The sequence below is a fragment of the Olea europaea genome, chromosome 11 (genome assembly GCF_002742605.1).
Source record: "Olea europaea var. sylvestris chromosome 11, O_europaea_v1, whole genome shotgun sequence".
NCBI classification, from domain to species: Eukaryota; Viridiplantae; Streptophyta; class Magnoliopsida; order Lamiales; family Oleaceae; genus Olea; species Olea europaea.
Window position 1 is genome coordinate 36,366,584 of NC_036247.1, and position 22,445 is coordinate 36,389,028.

The window sequence follows — 22,445 nt, forward strand, 5'->3', positions numbered from 1 at the left end:
CATCTTCAACGGATTTCAAAAATAAAAATATTGGACAGAGAAAAGTAAGATTATTAACTACCCATTCAATTTCCATTCTTATGTTCTAAATGAAGCTTTCAAGTCATGTCATGATTTTGATACGAGTAATACTATTTGCAGTCGCTCACTACGGTTGTCACCCTACCACATACACATGATAGGTGATTATTTGATATATTAATGTGGTAGTTTTTTTATTCATTAATACATCAAATAACCACCTGTCATGTATATGCCACGTAGGACGACTGCTGCAGTGAGCGACTGCAAATAACATTATTCTTTTGATACGGAGTCAATTTCCAAACATTTGTTTCAAGGCACATGCAAAGATACATGAAGCTATAAAATAGTATCACATATTTAAGAATGGTTGTCATAAACATAGTATGTTACAATCACATAAGGTATTATAAATATTTTAAGTCACAATCACACAACCTCAAAAGTCACAATTACTTAACGTAATTACAATTTTCGCATGAAATGACAATTTTACAATTAAAAATGTATTAGATCACATTCTTAATATGTACATGCATACTTGAAATTATAGGTTGTCACAATTATGTGATTGGGAGTCATAGTCACATAACATATATGTCACAATCACACGACGTATTAGATCACAGTCACAATATTCGCACAAAATGATCAAAAAATGTTGTGGTCGATATTGGTAAACAGAACAATTGTTGACTAACGATCGTTTAATTCTATGCTTCAACAATATATTACAAACGATGCAAAAACTATGGATAAGAAAAACAATTATTCTAAAGAAATCTTGTTGAAATTTGTTGTCAATTTCTTCATCTATTCTAGATTGTCACACCATGTAGGTCCAAAATTCTATATTCTGTTTTAGGATTTGTGAGAACTTTGGAAATAAGATAATGATTGATTTTTTTAGCAAGTGATAAAACGAAGAGAGAATAATCATCACTTATCCTCTATTGATTCTCAATGTAAGTCCTATTGTACTCTCCATATGTTCATAATTTGATTTATGACCTGATTTCTTAAATAATTCTACAAATTTGATATTTTTAAAATTGTATTCTTAAAGTATGATAGTTATGAAATTTTCCATTGACAAAACTTAAACTAATAGGTTTTGTTAGTCAAATCAACCTAAATCATAATTTAAAATTGAACTTTGGAAGTGTGATGATAAGTGTAAAATTTACACTTTTTTAAGCCACCAAAAGTGGGTTTTGGGATTATTATTATTATGAAGTTGATGTTTAATTATTTGTGTTTTTGAATTACGTTAGGAGAAAACTGAGGATCGGAGCAAATATTAATCAAGAATGAAGAAATTTGAATACGATTTGCAGTTTAGGATCAAGTTCCACACTCTGGAAATTGAAGGACTTGGAATTGAAATAAAAAACTATTCGTGCAGCACAATAAAGTAGGCCCGAGGACTAAAATGCATCATTTGAAAGATCGAATCCTTGACCGCAAGCTACATTAATTGGGCCTTAAAACAAAAAATTTGATTTGGAATCAAATTCTAATGGGGATATGGAATTCTGGAAGAAGGAAGACACGTGTATAGAGAAAGAAAAGAGGAAGCAAAAAGGGCTCAGAAAAAAAGGGGGAGAGAGAGAGAATTGAACGCGCAAAAATTATTGACAATTGTGCAGGAATTTGGGAATGAATAAAGCCCTCTGTTCCGACTTGAGAACAGGGTTAAAAATAATGGCGCCACAATATTGTTTTGCAATTAATCACTTACCCATACTGTAATGTGAATCTGATGTTGACTAATTTGACTCTTCTCACAAAATAAAATTGTTTATAAGATAATTTATTTGAAAAGAAGGCTGTCTATGGTGTAAGACTGAAAATTACTTTCGAAGATCAAAAAGATCACATAAACAGAAAAAGTAACAAAATAAAAATAAAAGAGAAGTAAAACACAAAAGTGAGATAAGTCAGTATCACTCCCCGATAAAGTCTGGATTTTTTGATTAGGAATTGGAAGGTGATTGAGTGGACGATGAAAACAAATTCTATTTTTTTGTAATAAAAAAAAAAAATAGAGGTTGAACCCCAATTTTGAGGGCCTTTACCGCCCCGTCCCGAGAACATCGTGAGGGAGGTAAATCGCGGGATCTGCCTCAGCAGGTCAGCGAACAAAAGCTTGCTTGTACACTAGTATTCATAAAGAGTTCGATTCCAAATCTCAAAAATAGAACTCTCATACTGTGACTGCCAGCAAAGCTGAGATTACCTCACTCATGTCATTTACACCACTAGATTATGCCCTAGGGGGCAACTCTATCTTTTTGTTAGTTTGATTTGGGGAAAATGAAAAACAAAGAGAGCAATACGAGTGATGAGATAGTTTGTTGACCTTTACTGGGATTTGGTTGCAGTTGAAGTTGATTCAAGTCGTGTTCCTGATTAACGCACACAAAGAAACGCAAGATATATGTGAGGTTTGAGAAATTATTTTCTATTCTTATATTTTATTAACTTGTTTATTTTTTTTTGAATTTGACATGCACTTTGAGGAAATGTTGCTTAGATCTAATTAAGTGTATTTGTTTAGAGTCGTTATCTATTATGCTTATTTGATGACGAACAAAATTTCAAGTTTGAGGTATTTGATAAGTGTAAAATTTACATTTATCGAAGCCATCTAAAGTGGCTTATGGAATTATTATTATGAAGTTTACTCATAATTGTTTGTGTTTTTAGATTATGTTAGGAGAAAAGTTGGGATCGAAGTGAATATTAATAAAGAAGGATGAAATTTGTATAAAATCTTCAACTTTGGGATCAAATTCTGCATTTTAAAATTGAAGGATTTGAATTGAAATAAAGAAATATTCACAATAAAGTGGACCTAAGGACTAAATTGCTAAGGCAACCACTGCTACTTGTGCTGCTTTGTTGGTATAGATCTCCTACCTTGTCCGAACAATCACGCAACGAATCTTATAGCACATTGCGCTAAATTGCATCATATGAAACTAACAAATTGACAACAAAATTCCAAAATCTTATACACAAAAATCATTGAAAATCGTGTAAAAATCAAAATTAGTCACGCACCACCAATAAATTAGCGGAAGATCTATAGTCAAGAAGAAAATGAAGAATTATTGTTGGGATTCGTGTTGCGAAGAGCAACAATAGCTTTGAGTGATTTTATCTTGTTCATTGTAATTAAATCAGATAATGACTTTTAAGCTTATTTTTAATTCCAATAATATGAGTGACTAAATACATTTTTTGGTTAGGATGACAATATAGTTTATGGTTTTAATATTTGTTTAATTTCAAAACTTCATGAAACTTGAATGTGTTAATTATTTATTATGATTTGATTGCTTTCAATTGCCTGCACATCAATTGATTGATTTAGGAATGATATTGAGATCGAGAGCTAATGTATTAATCTAACTTGTGCAATAAATAATATAGTTACTATAAGATATTGAAAGATAATTATAGACGATGCAATCTGGTTAGAATTCATGTAGATTGAAGCATTCATATGTGTATGAATTTATATCCCTGATATAGTAAATTCGAACATATGAATAGGTTAGTTTTGATCAAGATTCACCAGCTATAATAGATTAATTTGATTATTGACACCAGTTGTACTATGTGTATATAATAGGCATACATATGATGTGGTCATATATGATTGGGTCAGAATTCCTTCAACTGAATAAAAAAAAATCACTTTCTTTTTAACACCTCGTCTATATGTAAATTATTATATAACTGCTTATGTACAAATAGTATAATTCTTCTTGACACACTATGAAAAGTGACTAAATGAATTGAAATTAAATTAACATTGAAGTGAAATTGAAAATCCTAACAATTTATAAGTAGATTACCTTAGTTTAATTCAATACAATTTTAGTAATAAAATAAAATTTTGAATTGATAATTTGCTACTAATTTAAATAAGATTGAGGGTAGGTTAGTTTTAAAATGAATAGTGAATAGTAATTGTCAAGTGAAAAAAAGGCTGTAAATAGCTTAGGAAAATAATTTGTGTTTTGAAATCCCTTAATTGAAGGGATTCAATTATTTGTCTATCCCTTAATCACAATGATTGGAGAATATTCTTTCCAGATTTTAAGCTGATTTAGTTTCCTATTTTTCCTCTTGTAAATTACTATATATTGCTGTGTATTATTAATGAAAAGTAACAATTTTCCTTCCCACATTTTTGTTTCATGGTATCAGAGCCATCGGCTTCTATGGCATTTTTTCAGGCAGCCTTCATTGCTGCGGATTTAAGCTCTTTTTTTGGGTTCTTTTTTGGCATATTTTAGCCAGTATTTTGCCTTAATAGCCTTCTTTAAAATCTGATCAGCCAGCCTTAATCACCATGTCAACTTTCGAAATGACCAGCAACCCTAACCCATCAGAAGAATCCAATTCTGTTCAGAAAATTGGAGAGTTACAGAACATTCGGGCCTCCTACAGATTCAATGGGAAAAACTACCTCAAATGGTCTCAATTTGTCCGAACGTATCTCAAAGGCAAAGGAAGACTTAATCATCTTCTTGGAAAAGGACCTGCAAAGGATAAACCAAAATTTATAGCAGGGATGAAGAGGATTCCATGATAATGTCCTGGCCGTGGGACTCTATGGATCCCATGCGACACATGCATGTTTCTGGCTACCGCAAAGAAGATATGGGACTTCATCCACACTTATTCAAAGGCTCATGCTGTTGCCCAGGTGTATGAGATAAAAGTTAAGTTCGCAGACACAAAACAAGGAGACAAATCTGTCACAGAGTATGCAAACATATTGCAAAATCTGTGTCAAGAACTTGATCATTACCGAGTTTTTGAAATGAAATGTCCCGAGGATGCTGTCACCTTGAAGAACTTCATTGAAAATGATCGAGTTTATGATTTTTTGGCAAGATTGAATCTTGAATTTGATCATGCTAGAGTTCAAATCTTTGGAAAGTCAAACACACCAACTCTAGAAGAAACTATCTTATTAATTCGAGCAGAAGAGAGTCAGAGAAGTGTTATGCTTGAACCACACACCACGAATGGGTCAGCCCTGGTAGCAAACCATCAGGAGAAAAAAAGGAATGATCTGCTCAAATACCCAGGTCAAGGAAAACAGTGGAAGGAAAACAAGGACGACCTCTGGTGCACCTATTGCAATAAACCGAGACATGAAAGGGATAAATGTTGGAAGTTAAATGATATACATACATATGATGTTATCATATATAATTGGGTTAGAATTCCTTCAACTGAATAATAAAAAAAAAAATCACTTTCTTTTTGACACATCATCTATATGTAAACCATTATATAACTGTTTATGTACAAGTAACATAATTCTTGTTGACACACTATGAAAAGTGACTGAATGAATTGAAATTAAATTAACGTTGAAGTGAAATTGAAAATCCTAACAATTTATAAGTAGATTACCTTAGTTTAATTCAGTACAATTTTAGTCATAAAATAAAATTTTGAATTGATATTTTGCTACCATTTTAAATAAGATTGAAGGTAGGTTAGTTTTAAAATGAATAGTGAATAGTAATTTATGGGATGATACTTAAAAGGTTGAATCCCAACCTTGAGGCTCCCCACCGCCTCGCCCTTAGAGCTTTGTGAGGGAGGTAAATCACGAGATGTGCCCCAACAGGTCAGGAAATAAGAGCTACCTATACACTGTGTCTACAAGGACTCCATTCCATGTCTCGAAAATCGAACCCCCACACTGCGACTGCCAGCAAGGCGTGAATTTATTGGATGATACTTGAACTTATTAGGGCTTGTTTAAGCCACATTATTTTCAAAAAAAATATATTATTCAACAGTGATTTGATATCATTTTAACTACACATTCTTCAATAAAATAATATTACACCCAAATCTAAAAATTTTCCTTATTTTTTAACTACACATTTTCCATTAATTTGAAGTGAATAATGTATTTTTTTCCTAGAATGTGGCTCAAACATGGGCTAAATTATTTTACTACTTATGATCCATACATCCATTGTCTTTGAAATTTAAATTTTCTTTTTTTTTTTAAGTTTTGAGTGGTTTTGTTTGGTTCATAATCATATACGGTTTAACAAGGATTTAGTTTGACAATCCAAATTGGGGTAGGGGCTAAGGAGATTTAATCATGCTTGGCGTACAATATTTTTGACAACATCGATGACAACATACAAGTGACACATTATCATTTGATAGTTTAAAAAACTTCTCTTCCCATCCAACCGTTTTTTGGTACCTACTGACATTGTTAACATTGTTGTAAGAAAACATTGCACAAATTTCCCAAGGAGATTTTTGTTGGGTTTTGTTAATGTACCCTCCCCCTCACAAGAGGGGAGGCCACACATTTTTTTATTGGGCAAGGGCCCCTCTCTCTTGTTAGGGTACACGCCCGTGCACAAGTAGCATAATTCATTTTTGTTAATTGGGTGCCCAGCTCTGCATTTTCAAGAAATGATGATAGAAAGATGACGAAAAATGATATATACGTAGAAAAACAGAAAATTTAATAAAAGAAAAACCTACAATTTATACATCTCAACGTCAGTACAAATGTTTCACATCTGTATCAGAACAGGTGAAACGTTATTACATAGAATTAGATTAATGTGCAGCTCTTTATACATATTGAGTCATATTCGTACATGGATTTTACATTGACCGCACTCGATTGAATTTCTTCAAGATACTCAACGATGTTTACTCGCTGCTCGTCCATACTTCACGGAGGAGTTGATACCTGACAGCATTTCGGCCTCCATTTTCTTTTGACATCCAGCTTGGCTTTGGCGAATGCGTGTCAATAATGATAGATGTCATAGGCGAATCTAATTCATCAAGCTCGTCATCACTCGTATATGATTTCTTGAGAAGTGATGACCCACTCCGTGTCAGGTGAGAATGGCTACCACTTTCTCCCAGGATACCAGCAACTGAAGCAGCTGATGGTGGCTGGTAACTCGCAGGTGCTGCAGCACACGGGAAGTTCACAATGGAAGCTTCCTCTGCCTCAAAAGGATCCTTAAACGAAAAATACATGTGAGCTCGATGTCTAGAAACTTCCATTTTTTTAAGCGTAGAGAAGCAACAAAAAGGAAATAATATGATTCTTCAGCATTGGACAAACCTCTGAATTCAGGGCTTCAAGAACAACTCTAGGAATTGGGTCAGGGCAAAACTCGTCCGGGGTAAAAGAGTTGAGAACCCTTCTTATCAGTGATGGACCAAACATGGGACATACCTAGGAACACAGAAGAAATTATATAAATAAGGACTCTACTATAATATGCATAAAAGATAATGTAAAACAGCAACATTCTAAGCCAGGGCTAAACCTCTTTTCTGACTGTGCGACTTAATAGCATATCCTTTGGAAGCATCATGAGATCACTCAATGCATTGAGGAGATGGAAAGACTTCATCGATGCATCATTACATTTTCTCTCATCATCTTCAGCAGCATCTGAGCTATTCTCATCTTGGAGTAAATCATCATCATCAATACCAAAGAGATCAGTTAACCATCGGGACCAGTTCCCAATCTGTCATTTGTAGATGAATATTTTCTTCAGAATAATTAGTCGAATTTGAATCATAAAAATAACAAAAATTAAAGATTTCTATTTCTATATCGCCCACATCATGGGTGAGACATAATTTGGTTCTGATGCTCACCGCATTTTTCAGTTGTGCACCAGCCCCAAAGCTAGCTTTCCCAGCTGGAATAGGAAGAACTTCAGCATCACTAATTGGGTCAGCTACAGGATCTGTTGGAATTTCATTGGCAGATTCACGAAGAATTGCATTGAACATAGCCACATCCAGTCGAGCAACGCATTGCTCCATTATCTGGTTAACAAAAGAGGTTTGTTTTTAGAGTATACTACATGTGAAAAGCAGGTTTTACAAATTACACAACCAAATCATAGATCTATCAATCTAAGCCCATAGATTGTGTCAGATGATTCATCATAAACTAATATATATGCTATAATTTTGCCAGCCGGAAGAGTCTACCTAGATAAGGAGTATAAACTATGTGTATCTTTTCCTGACAGATGTGGATTATCTCGTGGATTACTTATACACTGGTTTTTAATCTTAATACCAACGTAGCTTCTGCTCTTCCTAGTTACAGAATTTTTTGAGAACTAGCTGAGTCTTGCAAACAATAGGGCAATACAGCTACTAAATATTTCCAAGGTTATGTCACAAATTTACAAGATTAAAAAGAAAAAAAAGTTGGATCCTTTAAATGCAAGGTGAAGGAAAATATTCTAGAAGTTGTACCAGTCTAGAGAGGACAGGCAAACAGCCACACTCATGCCCTCCAGCTTGAACAGGACAAATCCTTTCGTATGCATCCCTGAAGGCCTTTTTCCAGAGTTCAGAAGAAAAATTTTCCTGCTGTCGGTCACCTGAACTAGATGTCCTTTGATAGAACTTGATCGAGTCGGAACTCATACTTCTACAAATTTCATTAGCAACTCCAGACTGCATATGTGGAGTGAAGGTCTGGAGGAAAGAGACACAAAATCAACTTAGCTACTAATTGGTTCATTTCAGTGAGAACTAACATATTCCCAGATGAAATTATTAGTGTCGAGAAACCTGAGCATCTTAATGAGATCACTCCATTGACACATAATTTCACTTAGAAATTTGTCGAATCAATTAAAAGAATAAGAAGAGTACCTGCCACCAAATAGATTCAATGATTCGGGAAAATATCCATGCTTCAACCTTTTCAAGTGCAGCTGAGAATATAAGAGGGTTCTCCCACTCACTAAAGTTTTCCTCAATAGCACTTGTTATACCCCTGCTGGGAACAGAGCCCCACTGAAGTGATGATGATTTCTTGTTCCAATTCCTGTCATCTTTTATTTCAACGGCTGCTCCAATAGAAAAAGGAAACTGATTTTCGCCTAGGGATTTGCTAATGATTGCTCTCAAAACAATAGAATTTGACAGCCAGAAAGTTAATCTGTATTAAGCAGAAGAAAAAAGAAGTATCAAAATACAATAAATTGCATTCAACCAAAAAAAAAAAAAATGTTGAGTTTATGCTCTGAAAAAAAAAAAAAAAAAAATCTTTTAATTTCTTTTTTGCAGTGGCTTTAGGTGCACAATTAATCATTGTCTGGCAAATATTTACAAGTCAATCCACTTAAGAGCGATCACCACTTATACCACACCCACAACTAGATGGCATTCACGAGGACACTTCAACAATGACCTGTTAGGCAGTAGCAGGATATGGAATTATGGATTACCTAGTAAAATTGCAATTGAGAAATAATAAATGCAAGAAACTTTGGATTTACAAAATTAGCTAGCCATTTTGCATGAACTCTGCTATAAAATTAAACCTAAAAACAAAGAAGAAAGCCAGACGAGTTAATGTTCATAGTTGCTGTACTATGAGTATCAAACTCAATGAAAGAGCTTGAAATGCTTTCAAACTAGGATGTTGGGTTCAAAAACATACCTTGGAACATCATTTCCACACGCTTTTGCAACTAAAATTAATCCTGATACAGCACTTTTCGCAGCACTTCCTCTCCTTGATTTTGATTTTTGTTTGCAGGCATGTAGATAGAGCCTGGAGAGGCGTCGAGCTGGAGCGTGAACTTTAGTCATGGAACTTCCATGCTCTGCAACCACTGAATAAAGACTAACCTCTATAGCAGCAGCTTCTCTCAACTCTCCTTCTAGCATATTTATTCTGTGTTCCAACTGCTGAATTCTACTATCTGAAAAAGGGCTTCTTGTTTCCTTTGTCAAAACATCAACATCTCTTTGCTCACTGAAAAAAAATATCGTTTCAGTTCCTATTTGCAGTGGCTTTAGGTGCACAATTAATCATTGTCTGGCAAATATTTACAAGTCAATCCACTTAAGAGCGATCACCACTTATACCACACCCACAACTAGATGGCATTCACGAGGACACTTCAACAATGACCTGTTAGGCAGTAGCAGGATATGGAATTATGGATTACCTAGTAAAATTGCAATTGAGAAATAATAAATGCAAGAAACTTTGGATTTACAAAATTAGCTAGCCATTTTGCATGAACTCTGCTATAAAATTAAACCTAAAAACAAAGAAGAAAGCCAGACGAGTTAATGTTCATAGTTGCTGTACTATGAGTATCAAACTCAATGAAAGAGCTTGAAATGCTTTCAAACTAGGATGTTGGGTTCAAAAACATACCTTGGAACATCATTTCCACACGCTTTTGCAACTAAAATTAATCCTGATACAGCACTTTTCGCAGCACTTCCTCTCCTTGATTTTGATTTTTGTTTGCAGGCATGTAGATAGAGCCTGGAGAGGCGTCGAGCTGGAGCGTGAACTTTAGTCATGGAACTTCCATGCTCTGCAACCACTGAATAAAGACTAACCTCTATAGCAGCAGCTTCTCTCAACTCTCCTTCTAGCATATTTATTCTGTGTTCCAACTGCTGAATTCTACTATCTGAAAAAGGGCTTCTTGTTTCCTTTGTCAAAACATCAACATCTCTTTGCTCACTGCTCATAGATCCATGAGTGCTGTTGTGAGTGTCTCCTATATGATTGCTCCGGGCCAATCCATTGCTCCTGTTAAAGTCTATTGGTGATCGTACAGACTTTCCCTGCTTTGATCTATCAATATTTGAGAAATTGCTCTTTACCACAAAATTCTCTTTACTAGAAGAAAGCATATTATTTCCCAATATGAACTGAGTTTTGACATTATCTTGAGAAAAGCCATTCAATGGCTTATCTTCAATGAGTTGTCCTTGCACTTCCATAATCCTTCTTTCTTTTGTATATTCTTGATGTGTCTCTCTGGTATCACCCTCTGCAGAACCATTTTGTGTTACAATATTAGCTCGTCCAGCTTCATCAGGATCGTCTATGCTAGGAGATGAAGCATTATCATCACCTTGACTTTTGCAATATTCAACCAAGTCCGAATTTTCACCTGTTCTACAATCTAATTCTGCACATGTTTTTTCAGCACTAGGCTGGCTAAATATGCTTTCTCCGTCACTTTCTTGAACTTTTACATCACTTCCACTATTGACAACATCTTCCTCAATATTCTCTGCTTCATTTTCATTGTTGTTGCTTTTCATGTTGGGACTCCGATCGTTGTCTGTTCCTTCTGCTGCTTCTATCTCACGGTTATTGTTGGAGGACTTCTCTTTCTCTGGTCCTCTAGAAACAGATGACTGCGAAGTTTGAGCACTAATTTTCTTCGAGATCCATGAAAGATCAGAAGATAAATCTATTGACGAGGAATTTGATGAGCTGCCTTTAGAATTCACATGACACTCAGTCCCCTGGTCCTCTGATTTGGCAACATACTGTTTTGAATTGGGCACAAGGTCTAGTTTGACCTCTCCAGCACTCCCATTCACAGCAACCATTCCATTCTGCCATTAATAACCATCTTTCTATGAGTCTATTGAGTGCTATGTTAAGAGAACTAATTGAAGAGAAACAGCAGAAATTTTAGTCAAATGAAAATCATGTCATGCTTATACCAATAGCATGTTAGACTGTTATCCACAGGATGTTTACACAGTACGCAAATGAAATATGCATCTTTCATGATGGCACACATTATCAAGATATTGATGAAATTGTAAACAAAAAGAATTTTCAAAGAATTGATGAAAGATAATACAAGCAAATAAAGAACAACTAGAACAACGACACCTCTTTGTTTTGAGGTGATGAATATCCAATTGATTCAACTCCAGAAGAAGCTGCCAGAGATGAGTGCGAGGAGACATCGTCATCTGTAAACATGGCAACCTCAGCTTCTTCAGCATATTCTTCAACCATCAATGCAGAAACAGATTCATCGTGACTCCTGTCCATTGAAGCTTCTCCAATTAAGCTATCCCTTGAGGAAGAGCCTGTTCTACTCTTCTGAACAGGCTGGATTTTTAGGAATAGTAGCGGTTGTATAGTGTTCCTATAAGCTCGTTTGCAGATAATAGGAACATTAACGCTCAAACTCTCTTTCACAATACCATAATCAGCCAGGTCCAGAATAGCAGTTCCCAGCAGCTGACCTTTTGCCGTCTTATCCCTCCGAGGTTCATAAAGATTGAACTCAACACAATGCTTCTGAAAAGTAATTCCCTCCGCACCTTTAACAGACATTTCTCTGAACAACGTCACAGGTAGCCTAAAAGACTCATTGAATTCAATTCTTCCATCGCCAACACCAGACCCAGTTCCAAGTGAAGGAATAGCTTGGTTAGTAGACCCCGATTTCCTATCACCATGCTCCCACTGAATCAGAATGGCACGAAGTGTTCTCAGTGACTGCGAAGGAGGCCAGGGCTTAATCTCCTGAATATGGATTATGTAATCAAGCTGAACCGAGGGGGTTGTCCCGGTTTTGGTCCTCAGACCCAGAACCATGGTTCCAGAAATGTGGGTATATTCCTTCCCTAAAAGTAAGCAATGTGCCCAATCAAATCAAATCACAAAACCCCTCAAGTACATGATCATGTAAAGCAGAAACATGAGTGAAATTAAAGTACTAATAGGACATGCACTGTTAAGATAAATGGGATCAGTCATGCGAATGGAACAATAAAAATCTTTAGTTCAACAAAAAGTACATGTCTACATAAAAGAATTTCATGAATAAATGTCCCTCGAGGAATTCAAATTTATCATTATCCATTTCAAAACTTCTCAAAAATATGAAAAAAACTTCACTGGGAATGTCGTCTATGTACACGTGGAAGGACCGTTCACTCAAATGACGGTACTTCAAACCCCCAAACAATCGAAGCAACTAAAATGCCAAGTGCGTCCGTCCACCGTTCTCTCTCTTACCCATAAGATGTAAGGTAATTTGAGTAATTCAGAGTCCAAGGCATCGTGATTTGAATGAACAATTCCTATCACGTGTGCATATAGAACAGCCCCACTAAAGTGTTTCTCTGAAATACATGAAATCAGAGAAAATGAAGAAAGAAAAACACAAGTATTAAGCTAGATAATTTACTTATGAAGAAGCTCAAATGAACCCTGAACTCCCTCCAAAACAGTTGAACGAAAACGAAGTATCACCGTCCGAAAAAATTAAACAAAAAGAAAATCAGTAAACAGTGTGATCATCACATAAACAAGATCGAGACTCGGCCAACATATTCAGTAGCTCAAATTATCGAAAATCAAACAACTTAACCACAAAGCGGCGTCAAATAAACATGTATACATGCTTATAATAATAAAAAACCGAAACAAATAAAAACGCAATGATTGTTAACCGGGGAGGGGAAAAAAAAAAAGCAAAAGAAGAAAAAGAACAGAATGTGAAGAACTTACAGAGAATTCAGAGAGGAATGTGAGGGAGACGGAAGCCAAAACGCAGCGTTTCGTTACTGAAAGTTCAAGCAGAAGCACGTGACGGAGAGAGAAATGTGTATCAGTCTGTGAAGTGAACAAAGCTTGGAGTGTCTTCATCACATAATTATTAGTAAAATAAAATATTTTATTACAAAATAGTTTTTTTTAATTGTTTTATTGTGTGAGGGATAAAAACGATGCATCTTTTAATTATTTCTTATTACGTTTAGCGTTTTGTTTGATTATGGTGATTATGTTTCGTGAGAATATGTCGGTTATACTCGCAGCAGCTTAGCGCGTGCATTCAAACCTTAAAGCCTGATATTTTTCCAATGCGTGTTGACTTGAGTACTTTGAAACAAAGGTCGTAAATGAAGTGATCAAAGCTATTCATCTTTAATCGGCACATGACGTGGTATTAACAGTGTTCTAAAACGTACGTATATTTTCGATTCATTTTTTAAACGTCTCAATATGATGATTGCGCGTGATAATATGATCAACTCATTTTGTTGACCTCCTATACAAGCATGAATGCCAAAATGCGCACGATTATTGTTAAAAATTGTGTCAAAATAACTTGGCAAAGTCCATCCAATTTATATAACTTTAAAAAAAGGAGAAAATTACATTGCAATCGATTTTTAAATATTAGAATTCTAAAATCAAGTTTCAGGTTTAAATATTCGGAAATCGGGTGTTTGATATATAATATTGAATAATATTTCTAATTACAGGTTTTATCCCGTAATTTAAGTGATTCAAAATTGGAAAATATCTTCAAATTCCTTATTTCTCGAAAACACCTTCATCCCACGTATAATCTCCTCTTGCATGATCACACGAAAACCACATTCTCATTTGGTCATCATCAATAAATACCCCCGATGAGCTCACTATAACCTTCAACAATATGTACGCACATCATCATAATCCCTATTTTTCCTCTTTGAGAACTATAGATGCTAAAACCCTCGCAAAGTAGTTCGATTGAGGAGTGGAACCCAAGGAAAGAAAAGGAAGAGGACGTTTCGAAACAATATAATCTCCATCAAGAAGACCCAAAACTTTTGCTTCAGTCACAAATTCAAAGTCGAACAACATATTTTCAATTTTTTTAATTTTTTTTTTTTTATTTCAAACCTACTTATGTTAGTCAAAATTGATGGATAACATGTATTATGATGGGTGTATGTGGCCTATGTTCTATTCAATTTAGTAGTGAATGAATTGGGTGAGGGTTCTTATTTGAAAGTGTTGTTTTTCTAGAAATTGATGCTATTTGATTTAGTAACAAGTTCTGACCTAAAATTCACCTTTTGTGACATGTCCATCCATATGTGACTAATGTTTTTATTGGATTTGTGACCAATATGAATCGTGTGGATAAAACAGTTATATCATTTGGATGTGTTTAGAATTGATATTATTTGATTTAGAAATGTATTATGACCTAAATTTTTTTGACTCTGATCTGCCCATCCATTTGTGACCAAACTTTCATTTGATTTTAACATGAACCCTTATGTGAAATTGTGTTGACAACAGGGAAGTTGTGACTAGATTTGTTATATATGTGACTTGATTGACATGGGTGTCCGCCATGCCTTATGCGACCTATGATAATGTTTGTTGACATCCGAACTAATAAAAGCAGTCTGCCAACCCCACCTCAGTTAAATATGAGTTCGGTCCTTACTCCCAGGTCGAACAATCCCGTCGTTATCTCAGAAAAATATCTTGATTACCCCCTGTCACATCATCCTATCAATCAAATAAACTTGCCACAGGTGACATCATCACCGCCCAGGACAACCAATCCTAAGTCATCAACCTCCAGCCCCTTGCAGGTCATCATTACCTGGGGAAAACATTGACACATGGCCATCAGCCTCATCGACCAATCACAAGAGAATTCGGTGACCTGAGTTTCGAGCTCGGTACTGTTGCTGATTTGACTGATTTGATGTAATGTCGGCTGAAACTATGTATAAATTGTTGAATAGGACTCTTGTAAAGGGCGGGTGATTTCAAACAACAACTCAAAGCATAATTACACTCTGTAAACATATTTTGTGGTCTTTTTTCAATAATAAGTCGCCCTTTTTTCTTAAAGTTAGCTTAAGATTAGCCTTACTAATTTTGACGTCAACAGTTTGGCGCTAGAATGAAGGCCCCAATTGTGAAAAATAGTCTCATTCTCTCCACAAAATCCGAGAGCCATGAGTCGTAGCTCAAGTTCCAGAAATCCATTTCACACCCACCCTCATGAAACGAATACACCACCAAGTTCTCCACGACAGCAGAACCCTCAAACAACCGCCATGAGGGAAACCTGTACCAGCCATCAACGCAACTCCCCGGGAGTGCATAAAGCAAACGTATGGGAATCTAAGCTCATTCCACTAGACCCGTGGACCAGGATCGAAGGAGAAGAACCCGTCGAAGAACTAGAAGGAGTTCAAGTCTGTGCCAAGGACCCAACAAAGGAGCTCAAAGTCGGGCGCGAGCTGCAGCCATCCACCCAAAATGAAATTGTGGCCTTCCTTCGACAAAATCTTGATGTCTTCGGCTGGAATCACGCGGACATGAGAGGAATAGACCCCAACATCGCATGCCACAAATTACAGATGGATCTTTCAGTTCGACCAAAGCAGCAAAAACGATGACCTCTGAACCATGAAAGATATGAAGCACTCAACAAGGAGGTGCAAAAACTGTTGCATAACGGTTTCCTCCGTGAGGCCAAATACCCGAAATGGGTCGCAAATCCGATCCTTGTGAAAAAACATAACGGAGATTGGAGGGTATGCATAGACTTCACCGATCTCAACAAAGCATAGACCAAAAGATAGTTTTCCTTTGCCAAGAATAGATCAAATGGTGGACGCCACTACCGGACACGAACTACTCAACTTCATGGACGCGTATTCCGAATATAACCAGATACTGATGTACGGCCCATGTCAAGAACATATCTCATTTGTAACTGATCGAGGTCTTTACTGCTACAGAGTAATGCCATTTGGTCTCAAAAACGCTGGTGCGACCTACCAACAACTAGTGAAGTCCATGCTTTCCCAACAGATCGGTAAAACAATGAAAGTGTATGTTGACGATATGCTGGTCAAAAGCATCAAGGCCAAGCATCACTGTCAACATCTGACCGAAATGTTTGATATACTGAGGAAGTATGGAATGAAGTTGAACCCAAGGAAATGTGCTTTCGGGGTCAGCTCTGGAAGATTCCTAGGTTACATTGTAAACAACCGAGGAATCGAGGCAAATTCTAAAAAAATACAAGCTGTCATCCAAATGAGGCCTCCAACTAAACCTAGAGAGGTACAAAGTTTAACTGGAAGGATTGCCGCCCTCAGTCAGTTCGTCTCCAAGTCTACGGATTATTGCAAACCCTTCTTTGACACATTACGAGGAGGAAAGAAGTTCGAATGGACCAAAGAATGCCAGGACTCCTTTAACGAGCTAAAGAGACAACTAGCTCAGCCTCCGTTGCTTTCAAAACTAAGGCCGGCGAGGTCCTAAAGCTTTATTTATCTGTTTTAGAACACACCATTAGTGCGGTTCTAACCCGAGAAGAGAATGGTGTTCAACACCCAGTCTATTACGTAAGCAAGGCGCTTCACGAAGCCGAGCTCAGATATTCACCTGTAGAAAAACTGGCATTCACCCTGCTGATGGCCGCGCGAAAACTAAGTTCATATTTCTTAGAACACCTCATTGAGGTCCTCACCAACTCTCTATTAAGGCAAACACTACAAAGACCCTATACTTCAGGTTGGATGGTAAAATGGGTAGTTGAGCTTGGACAATTCGACACCAAATACATGCCACGTTCCTCCATCAAGGGCTAAGCACTCATCGAATTTGTCTCTGAGTTCTGCAACGTCCCAATCGAGGAACTACAAGAAGAAACCCCATGGAGACTTTATGTCGACGATTCATCTACCGAAGAACGATCTGGGGCAAGCGTCGTATTAATCAGTCCTGAACATCGCATATTCTGCGAAGCCTTGCCATTTGACTTTAAAGCCTCAAACAATGAGGCAGAGTACGAAGCTCTCATTGTCGGCACAAAGATGGCCTCAGAGTTGGGGATCTCCGACTTGATCATACACAGCGATTCTCAACTAGTCGTAAATCAGATCAACGATGTATATATGGTGAAAGAAGAAAGAATGGACAACTATCTATAAGTTGTAAGAAAAGAACTTGAAAGATTCAACACCACCGAAGTCAAGCAAATTTTCCGATCGCAGAACGGTCACGCCCACGCACTGGCCCGGATAGCCACTAGTGAGGGAATTGAAGAATTCGATAGCATCCCCATGGGAAGAATATCCCTACCGTCTACCGATTTGGACGAAGTGGTCCATATGATGATAGACACCAGACCAACCTGGTAGGATAAGATCGTCACCTACCTAAAAATCGGGAAATGTCCCGAAAATTTTTTGGGGACTAGAAATCTTCGAATCAAGTTGGCTACGTATACACTCATTGACGATGTACTATACAAACGGGGATATTCTACACCTTTGTTAAGGTGTTTAAACGAAGAAGAAGCTCAGCATACCCTGTAAGACGTTCACGAAGGAATATGTGGAAACCATTCAGGTGGGCTTTCACTAGCCCCCAAAATCATATGACAATGATACTTCTGGCCTGTAATAAGACGTGATTCCCTTAAATTTATCAAAAGATGCAACAAATGTCAGCACATCGCCCCCAATGGCGGATCCAGCTAGTGGCGAGCTAGGGTGGCTGCCCTAGCTGGATCCGCAGGAAGCCTTTTTTTTTTTTTTTTTTTTGCTAAAAGTAGATTAAGATTTTAGGTTATATTACTGATAATTCTTTTTTCTTCCAAATTCTTCTTGCAGCTGAAGTGGTTGGAGCTTGTTTTCACATTTTGAAGGTCCCGGTTTCGATTCTCTTCACATCCAATTCATTATACAATATTTTTAGTTTACAACTACCAAAATTAATGCAATAGGAAGGAGTTGGATGAAATTGAACCTTGAACCTCTACTATAACCATTGAAAGCCTGACCACTGTGGCACCTATTGTTTTTGGCACTTAATTCAACAAAATAATATATATTACATTTATTAGGTTTAATAAAATTATAAAGATTCAAAATCATGCTCTTCCTTTAAATTATACGATACTTGACAACAATGTCATTTGGTGAATATATGATTTATTCTTATAACACAATTATAAATGTTCAATATGAACAAAATAATTGTCATATTTAAATTTTAAGCCTTGTTTTATTTTCATTTTTTTTTCAAAATACATTTTTATCTATCTTATTTTTAACCATAAAATTTTTAATAAAATAATATTACACACAAATTCAAAAAAAATTCTTATTTTTGTTTTCAAAATGTATTTTTTGTTAAAAAGAAAAACACATTAAACGGGCTCTTAATACTTTATTGCGGCTGACAGTCGACAATCAACGACCGCTCGTACTGACTCAAAATCCTAGATTCGTCACTGCTTGCCCCATCATAAACGCTCCACCGCGCGAAAATGGGGGGTCAACCTAATTGGACCTATACCTGTTGGAAAAGGAGGTGTAAAATTCGCCATCATCGCAGTTGATTACTTCACCAAATGGGCCGAGTCAGAGCCACTTGCCAAGATCACCGAACAAAAAACAACCGACTTTTTGTGGAAATCAATCGTCTACAAGTTTGGCATACCTCACTCCATTGTTACGGACAATGGAAAACAACTCGACAACGCAAAACTTTCAGATTTCTGTGAAGAGTTCGGCATCAAGAAATATTTCTCAACGCCAACCATCCGCAGGCAAACGGCCAAGTTGAAGCCATTAACAAAATTATTAAGCATACATTGAAAGCAAAACTCGACTTGTTTAAAGGAGGATGGGTCGACAAACTCCCCAGTGTGCTATGGTCTTATCGCACCACTACAAGGACTAGCACGGGAGAAACATCATTCTCACTGGCTTTCGGTGTAGAGGTTGTGATCTCACTAGAAGTCAGCATTCCATTGCCGCGCATAACTGATTACGACGAAGAAAGGAACCACATGATTCTTCGTACCTAACGAGAAGAAAAGGAACAATGCTGAACTTAAAAATGCCGCTTACAGCGGAACGTCGAGTACTACAATCAAAAAGTCCAAAAAAGAGAATTCAAAGTAGGATCCCTCGTATTACGGAAAGTACTCCTCCCCACAAGAGAGATAGGTAGTGGATGTCTGGGCTCGAATTGAGAGGGCCCCTATCTGATAACGAAGGTCCTGCTAAAAGGGGGATATGAGTTGGAAGACTTGGAGGGTAGACCCTTACCCCACCCTTGGAATGCCAAATATCTCAAGCAGTATTATCAATGAACGGGAAAAGTCCGTGACATATAAAGCCCACTTGTAATGTTAATCACACCAATAAAAAGGAACTTCCTATTTTTGAACATCTTATTCAGAGTACTAAGGAATCTTACAAAACCCTGCTCCATACGCAGACCGATCTAAGGTCGTAAGTGCTGCAACCCTCAGTGGACATTACTCTTAAGGAATCTTACAAAGCCCTGCTACATACGCAGGCCGATCTAAGGTAATACATATTACCCTTAGTGGACATTCCTCCTAAGGAATCTTACAAAGCCCTGTTACATATGCAGGCCGATCTAAGGCTGTACGTGTTACCCTCAGTGGACATTCCTCCTAAGGAATCTTAAAAAGCCCTGCTATATACGCAGGCCGATCTAAGGTTGTACGTGTTACCCTTAGTAAACATTCCTCCTAAGGAATCTTACAAAGTCCTGCTCTATACACAGGTCGATCTAAGGCTGTACGTGTTACCCTTAGTAGACATCCTCCTAAGAAATCTTACAAAGCCCTGCTCCATACGTAGGCCGATCTAAGGTCGTAAGTGCTGCGACCCTTAGTGGACATTTCTTCTTAAGAAATCTTACAAAGCGCTGGACATTCCTCCTAAGGAATTTTACAAAGCCCTGCTCCATACACAAGCCGATTTAAGGTCGTAAGTGCTGCGATCCTTAGTGGACATTCCTCCTAAAGAATCTTACAAAGCCCTGCTACATACGCAGGCTCATCTAAGACTGTACGTGTTACCCTTAGTGGACATTCCTCTTAAGGAATCTTACAAGGCCCTGCTCTATACGCAGACTGATCTAAGGTAATAAGTACTGTGACCCTTAGTGAACATTCCTCCTAAGGAATCTTACAAAGCCCTGCTACTTACGCAGGTCGATTTAAGGCTGTACGTGTTACCCTTAGTGGTCATTCCTTCTAAAGAATCTTACAAAACCCTGCTACATACGCAGGCTAATCTAATGTCGTAAATGCTACGACCCTTAGCGAAAATTCCTATTTGAAAATTCTACGAAGGCCAGCAGCATTTGCAGGCCGATCTAGGTTCGCATGACTTACGAGTTCTGTCACATACGCTGACTAGAAGACATTACATCATTAAAAATTCACGAAAATATGAAATAATCAATAAAATTTAGACCCCATAAAAAATAAAAAAAAACATGCATTTTCATAAGCATTCAAAATAGAGTATAGCTCATCTTCGAGCACAAACAAGATATCTATAAAGTTTAACAAATTCATCACAAATCCAAAAAATGTCCTAAGAAGAGCTAAGGGGAGGGGGGACTTCGCGCGGAGCGACATCATCTTCATGAACAGGAGAAACCCGAACCCCTGTCGCTTCTGACAAACGCTGAAGCTCTTCTTTCTGCTCTTCCACAGCCTCCTCAAGGAAACACACGTCGAACCCTGACCTCTCTCTGCGAACGTGTTTTACTACTTCCTCCAGAGCCACGACGTAAGCATCCTGAGCAAGAGCGTCAAACTCGGAGGACGAGCTCCAAGTCTCCACTGCCCTCGCAGCCCTAGATTCAGCCTCCTCAGCTCTACGCGTCGCCTCTCTTGCTCTCGCATTTGCCTCCCGTACCTTCTCCACAATCTCCTCAGTCCGAATTCTCTCTTCCTCAATCCTCTTCTTCTCAGCCTCAACCCTACAACCAACCTCCTCTCTCAGAGCTCTAATCTCCCCCTTTCACTTCTCCTCCATCTCCAGCCTCGAGTTCAGCTCAAACCCCATCGTGGTAAGTTTCTCCTCTTATTCTTTTTCTTTTATTGCAAACTGAGCTCTCTCATCCTCCATGCTGTTATACAAATTCAAGGCCTGATCCTTGGCCTCCATAAGTTTGTCGAGCTCAAATTTCACCTACATTAAAATCCATAAGTTAAGCAACTCGCAAATATGTAAATCATCAAATAAAATGAAGTAAGGAAAATACCTTATCAGCTACGGTCGTCATGTACAGGATAGAACGATGGCCGTGGAGTTGAGCAGTCATTAGGGCCTCGCCTATGGGCATCTCATTAAGGAAGCCTTGCTCTCTTTCACCCCAACTCCTGGTAAGCAGGTTTGCAGAATCACGCAGAGATGGGGGAAGTACAGCAGTAACCTCCCTCGATGGAGATGGAGCTCGCAAGTAATCCAGGAAGATCTCTGGACGGTGGCCTAGTAGACTGTCTAATGATGGTCTCTGTAAGTCCGGGCGCCTCTCCTGCACCCTTGCTGAGCTAGTCGAAGCGGAAGCAGCTGCCGCAGGAGGTGGCGAGGTATGAGCTGGAGACGGCAAAGTGATGGCAACCAAAGGAGAAGAGCTCAACGGAGGATCAGCTTCAGGGACCCTTGGTGCGTTTGGCATACCAGTATGGTTCCTTTTCAAGGGGACCTCGTCCTCCACTTCCTCAGAATAGCTTTCATCCCAGTCTGGGACGTCCCTCTTCTTGGCCTTCACTGCGGCCACAGTTTTCGCCGCCTTGTATCCCAACATTTCTGAATTGTGAGCTGTAAACAAAAAAGTATGTGAGTACTCAACTCTAACAAATATCACCTCAATAAACCAATCAAAACCGACCTGAACTGGTCGGAACCGATGTAGACGCTGTGACGGTGGAAGGCTCCGGCACCCTGGTTTGAATCAAGCTGGC

General features: G+C 37.7%; 1 protein-coding gene across 3 annotated transcripts; it reads right to left on the minus strand.

Annotated features, from left to right (window-relative positions):
- Positions 1–6,552: 6,552 nt before the first annotated feature.
- LOC111404252 lies at positions 6,553–13,540 on the minus strand. Of its 3 annotated transcripts, none has more exons than XM_023033054.1 (10): positions 13,394–13,539; positions 11,759–12,504; positions 10,572–11,472; positions 9,536–9,842; positions 8,743–9,031; positions 8,338–8,562; positions 7,723–7,896; positions 7,383–7,589; positions 7,175–7,288; positions 6,553–7,068 (listed from the first exon to the last, which is right to left on the minus strand). In XM_023033054.1, exons 2-10 carry the CDS (start codon positions 12,473–12,475, stop codon positions 6,748–6,750), a joined length of 3,255 nt encoding a protein of 1,084 aa, XP_022888822.1. In that variant the 5' UTR covers positions 12,476–12,504; positions 13,394–13,539; the 3' UTR covers positions 6,553–6,747. The 3 variants fall into 3 exon arrangements, with proteins under 3 accessions (XP_022888822.1, XP_022888823.1, XP_022888824.1); XM_023033055.1 differs by lacking the exon at positions 13,394–13,539 and adding an exon at positions 13,071–13,336; XM_023033056.1 differs by lacking the exon at positions 9,536–9,842 and having other exon boundaries at positions 10,265–11,472; positions 13,394–13,540.
- Positions 13,541–22,445: the final 8,905 nt, after the last annotated feature.

What these genes read in the sequence shown, in the direction of transcription:
- LOC111404252 (XM_023033056.1), bottom strand. Translation starts at nt 12,475, where the DNA reads ATGGTTCTGGGTCTGAGGACCAAAACCGGGACAACCCCCTCGGTTCAG. An exon ending in GTGCACAACTGAAAAATGCG is followed by an intron (nt 7,590 to 7,722) that starts GTGAGCATCAGA and finishes TACAAATGACAG; the next exon opens with ATTGGGAACTGGTCCCGATG. An exon ending in TTGAAGCCCTGAATTCAGAG is followed by an intron (nt 7,069 to 7,174) that starts GTTTGTCCAATG and finishes TTTTCGTTTAAG; the next exon opens with GATCCTTTTGAGGCAGAGGA.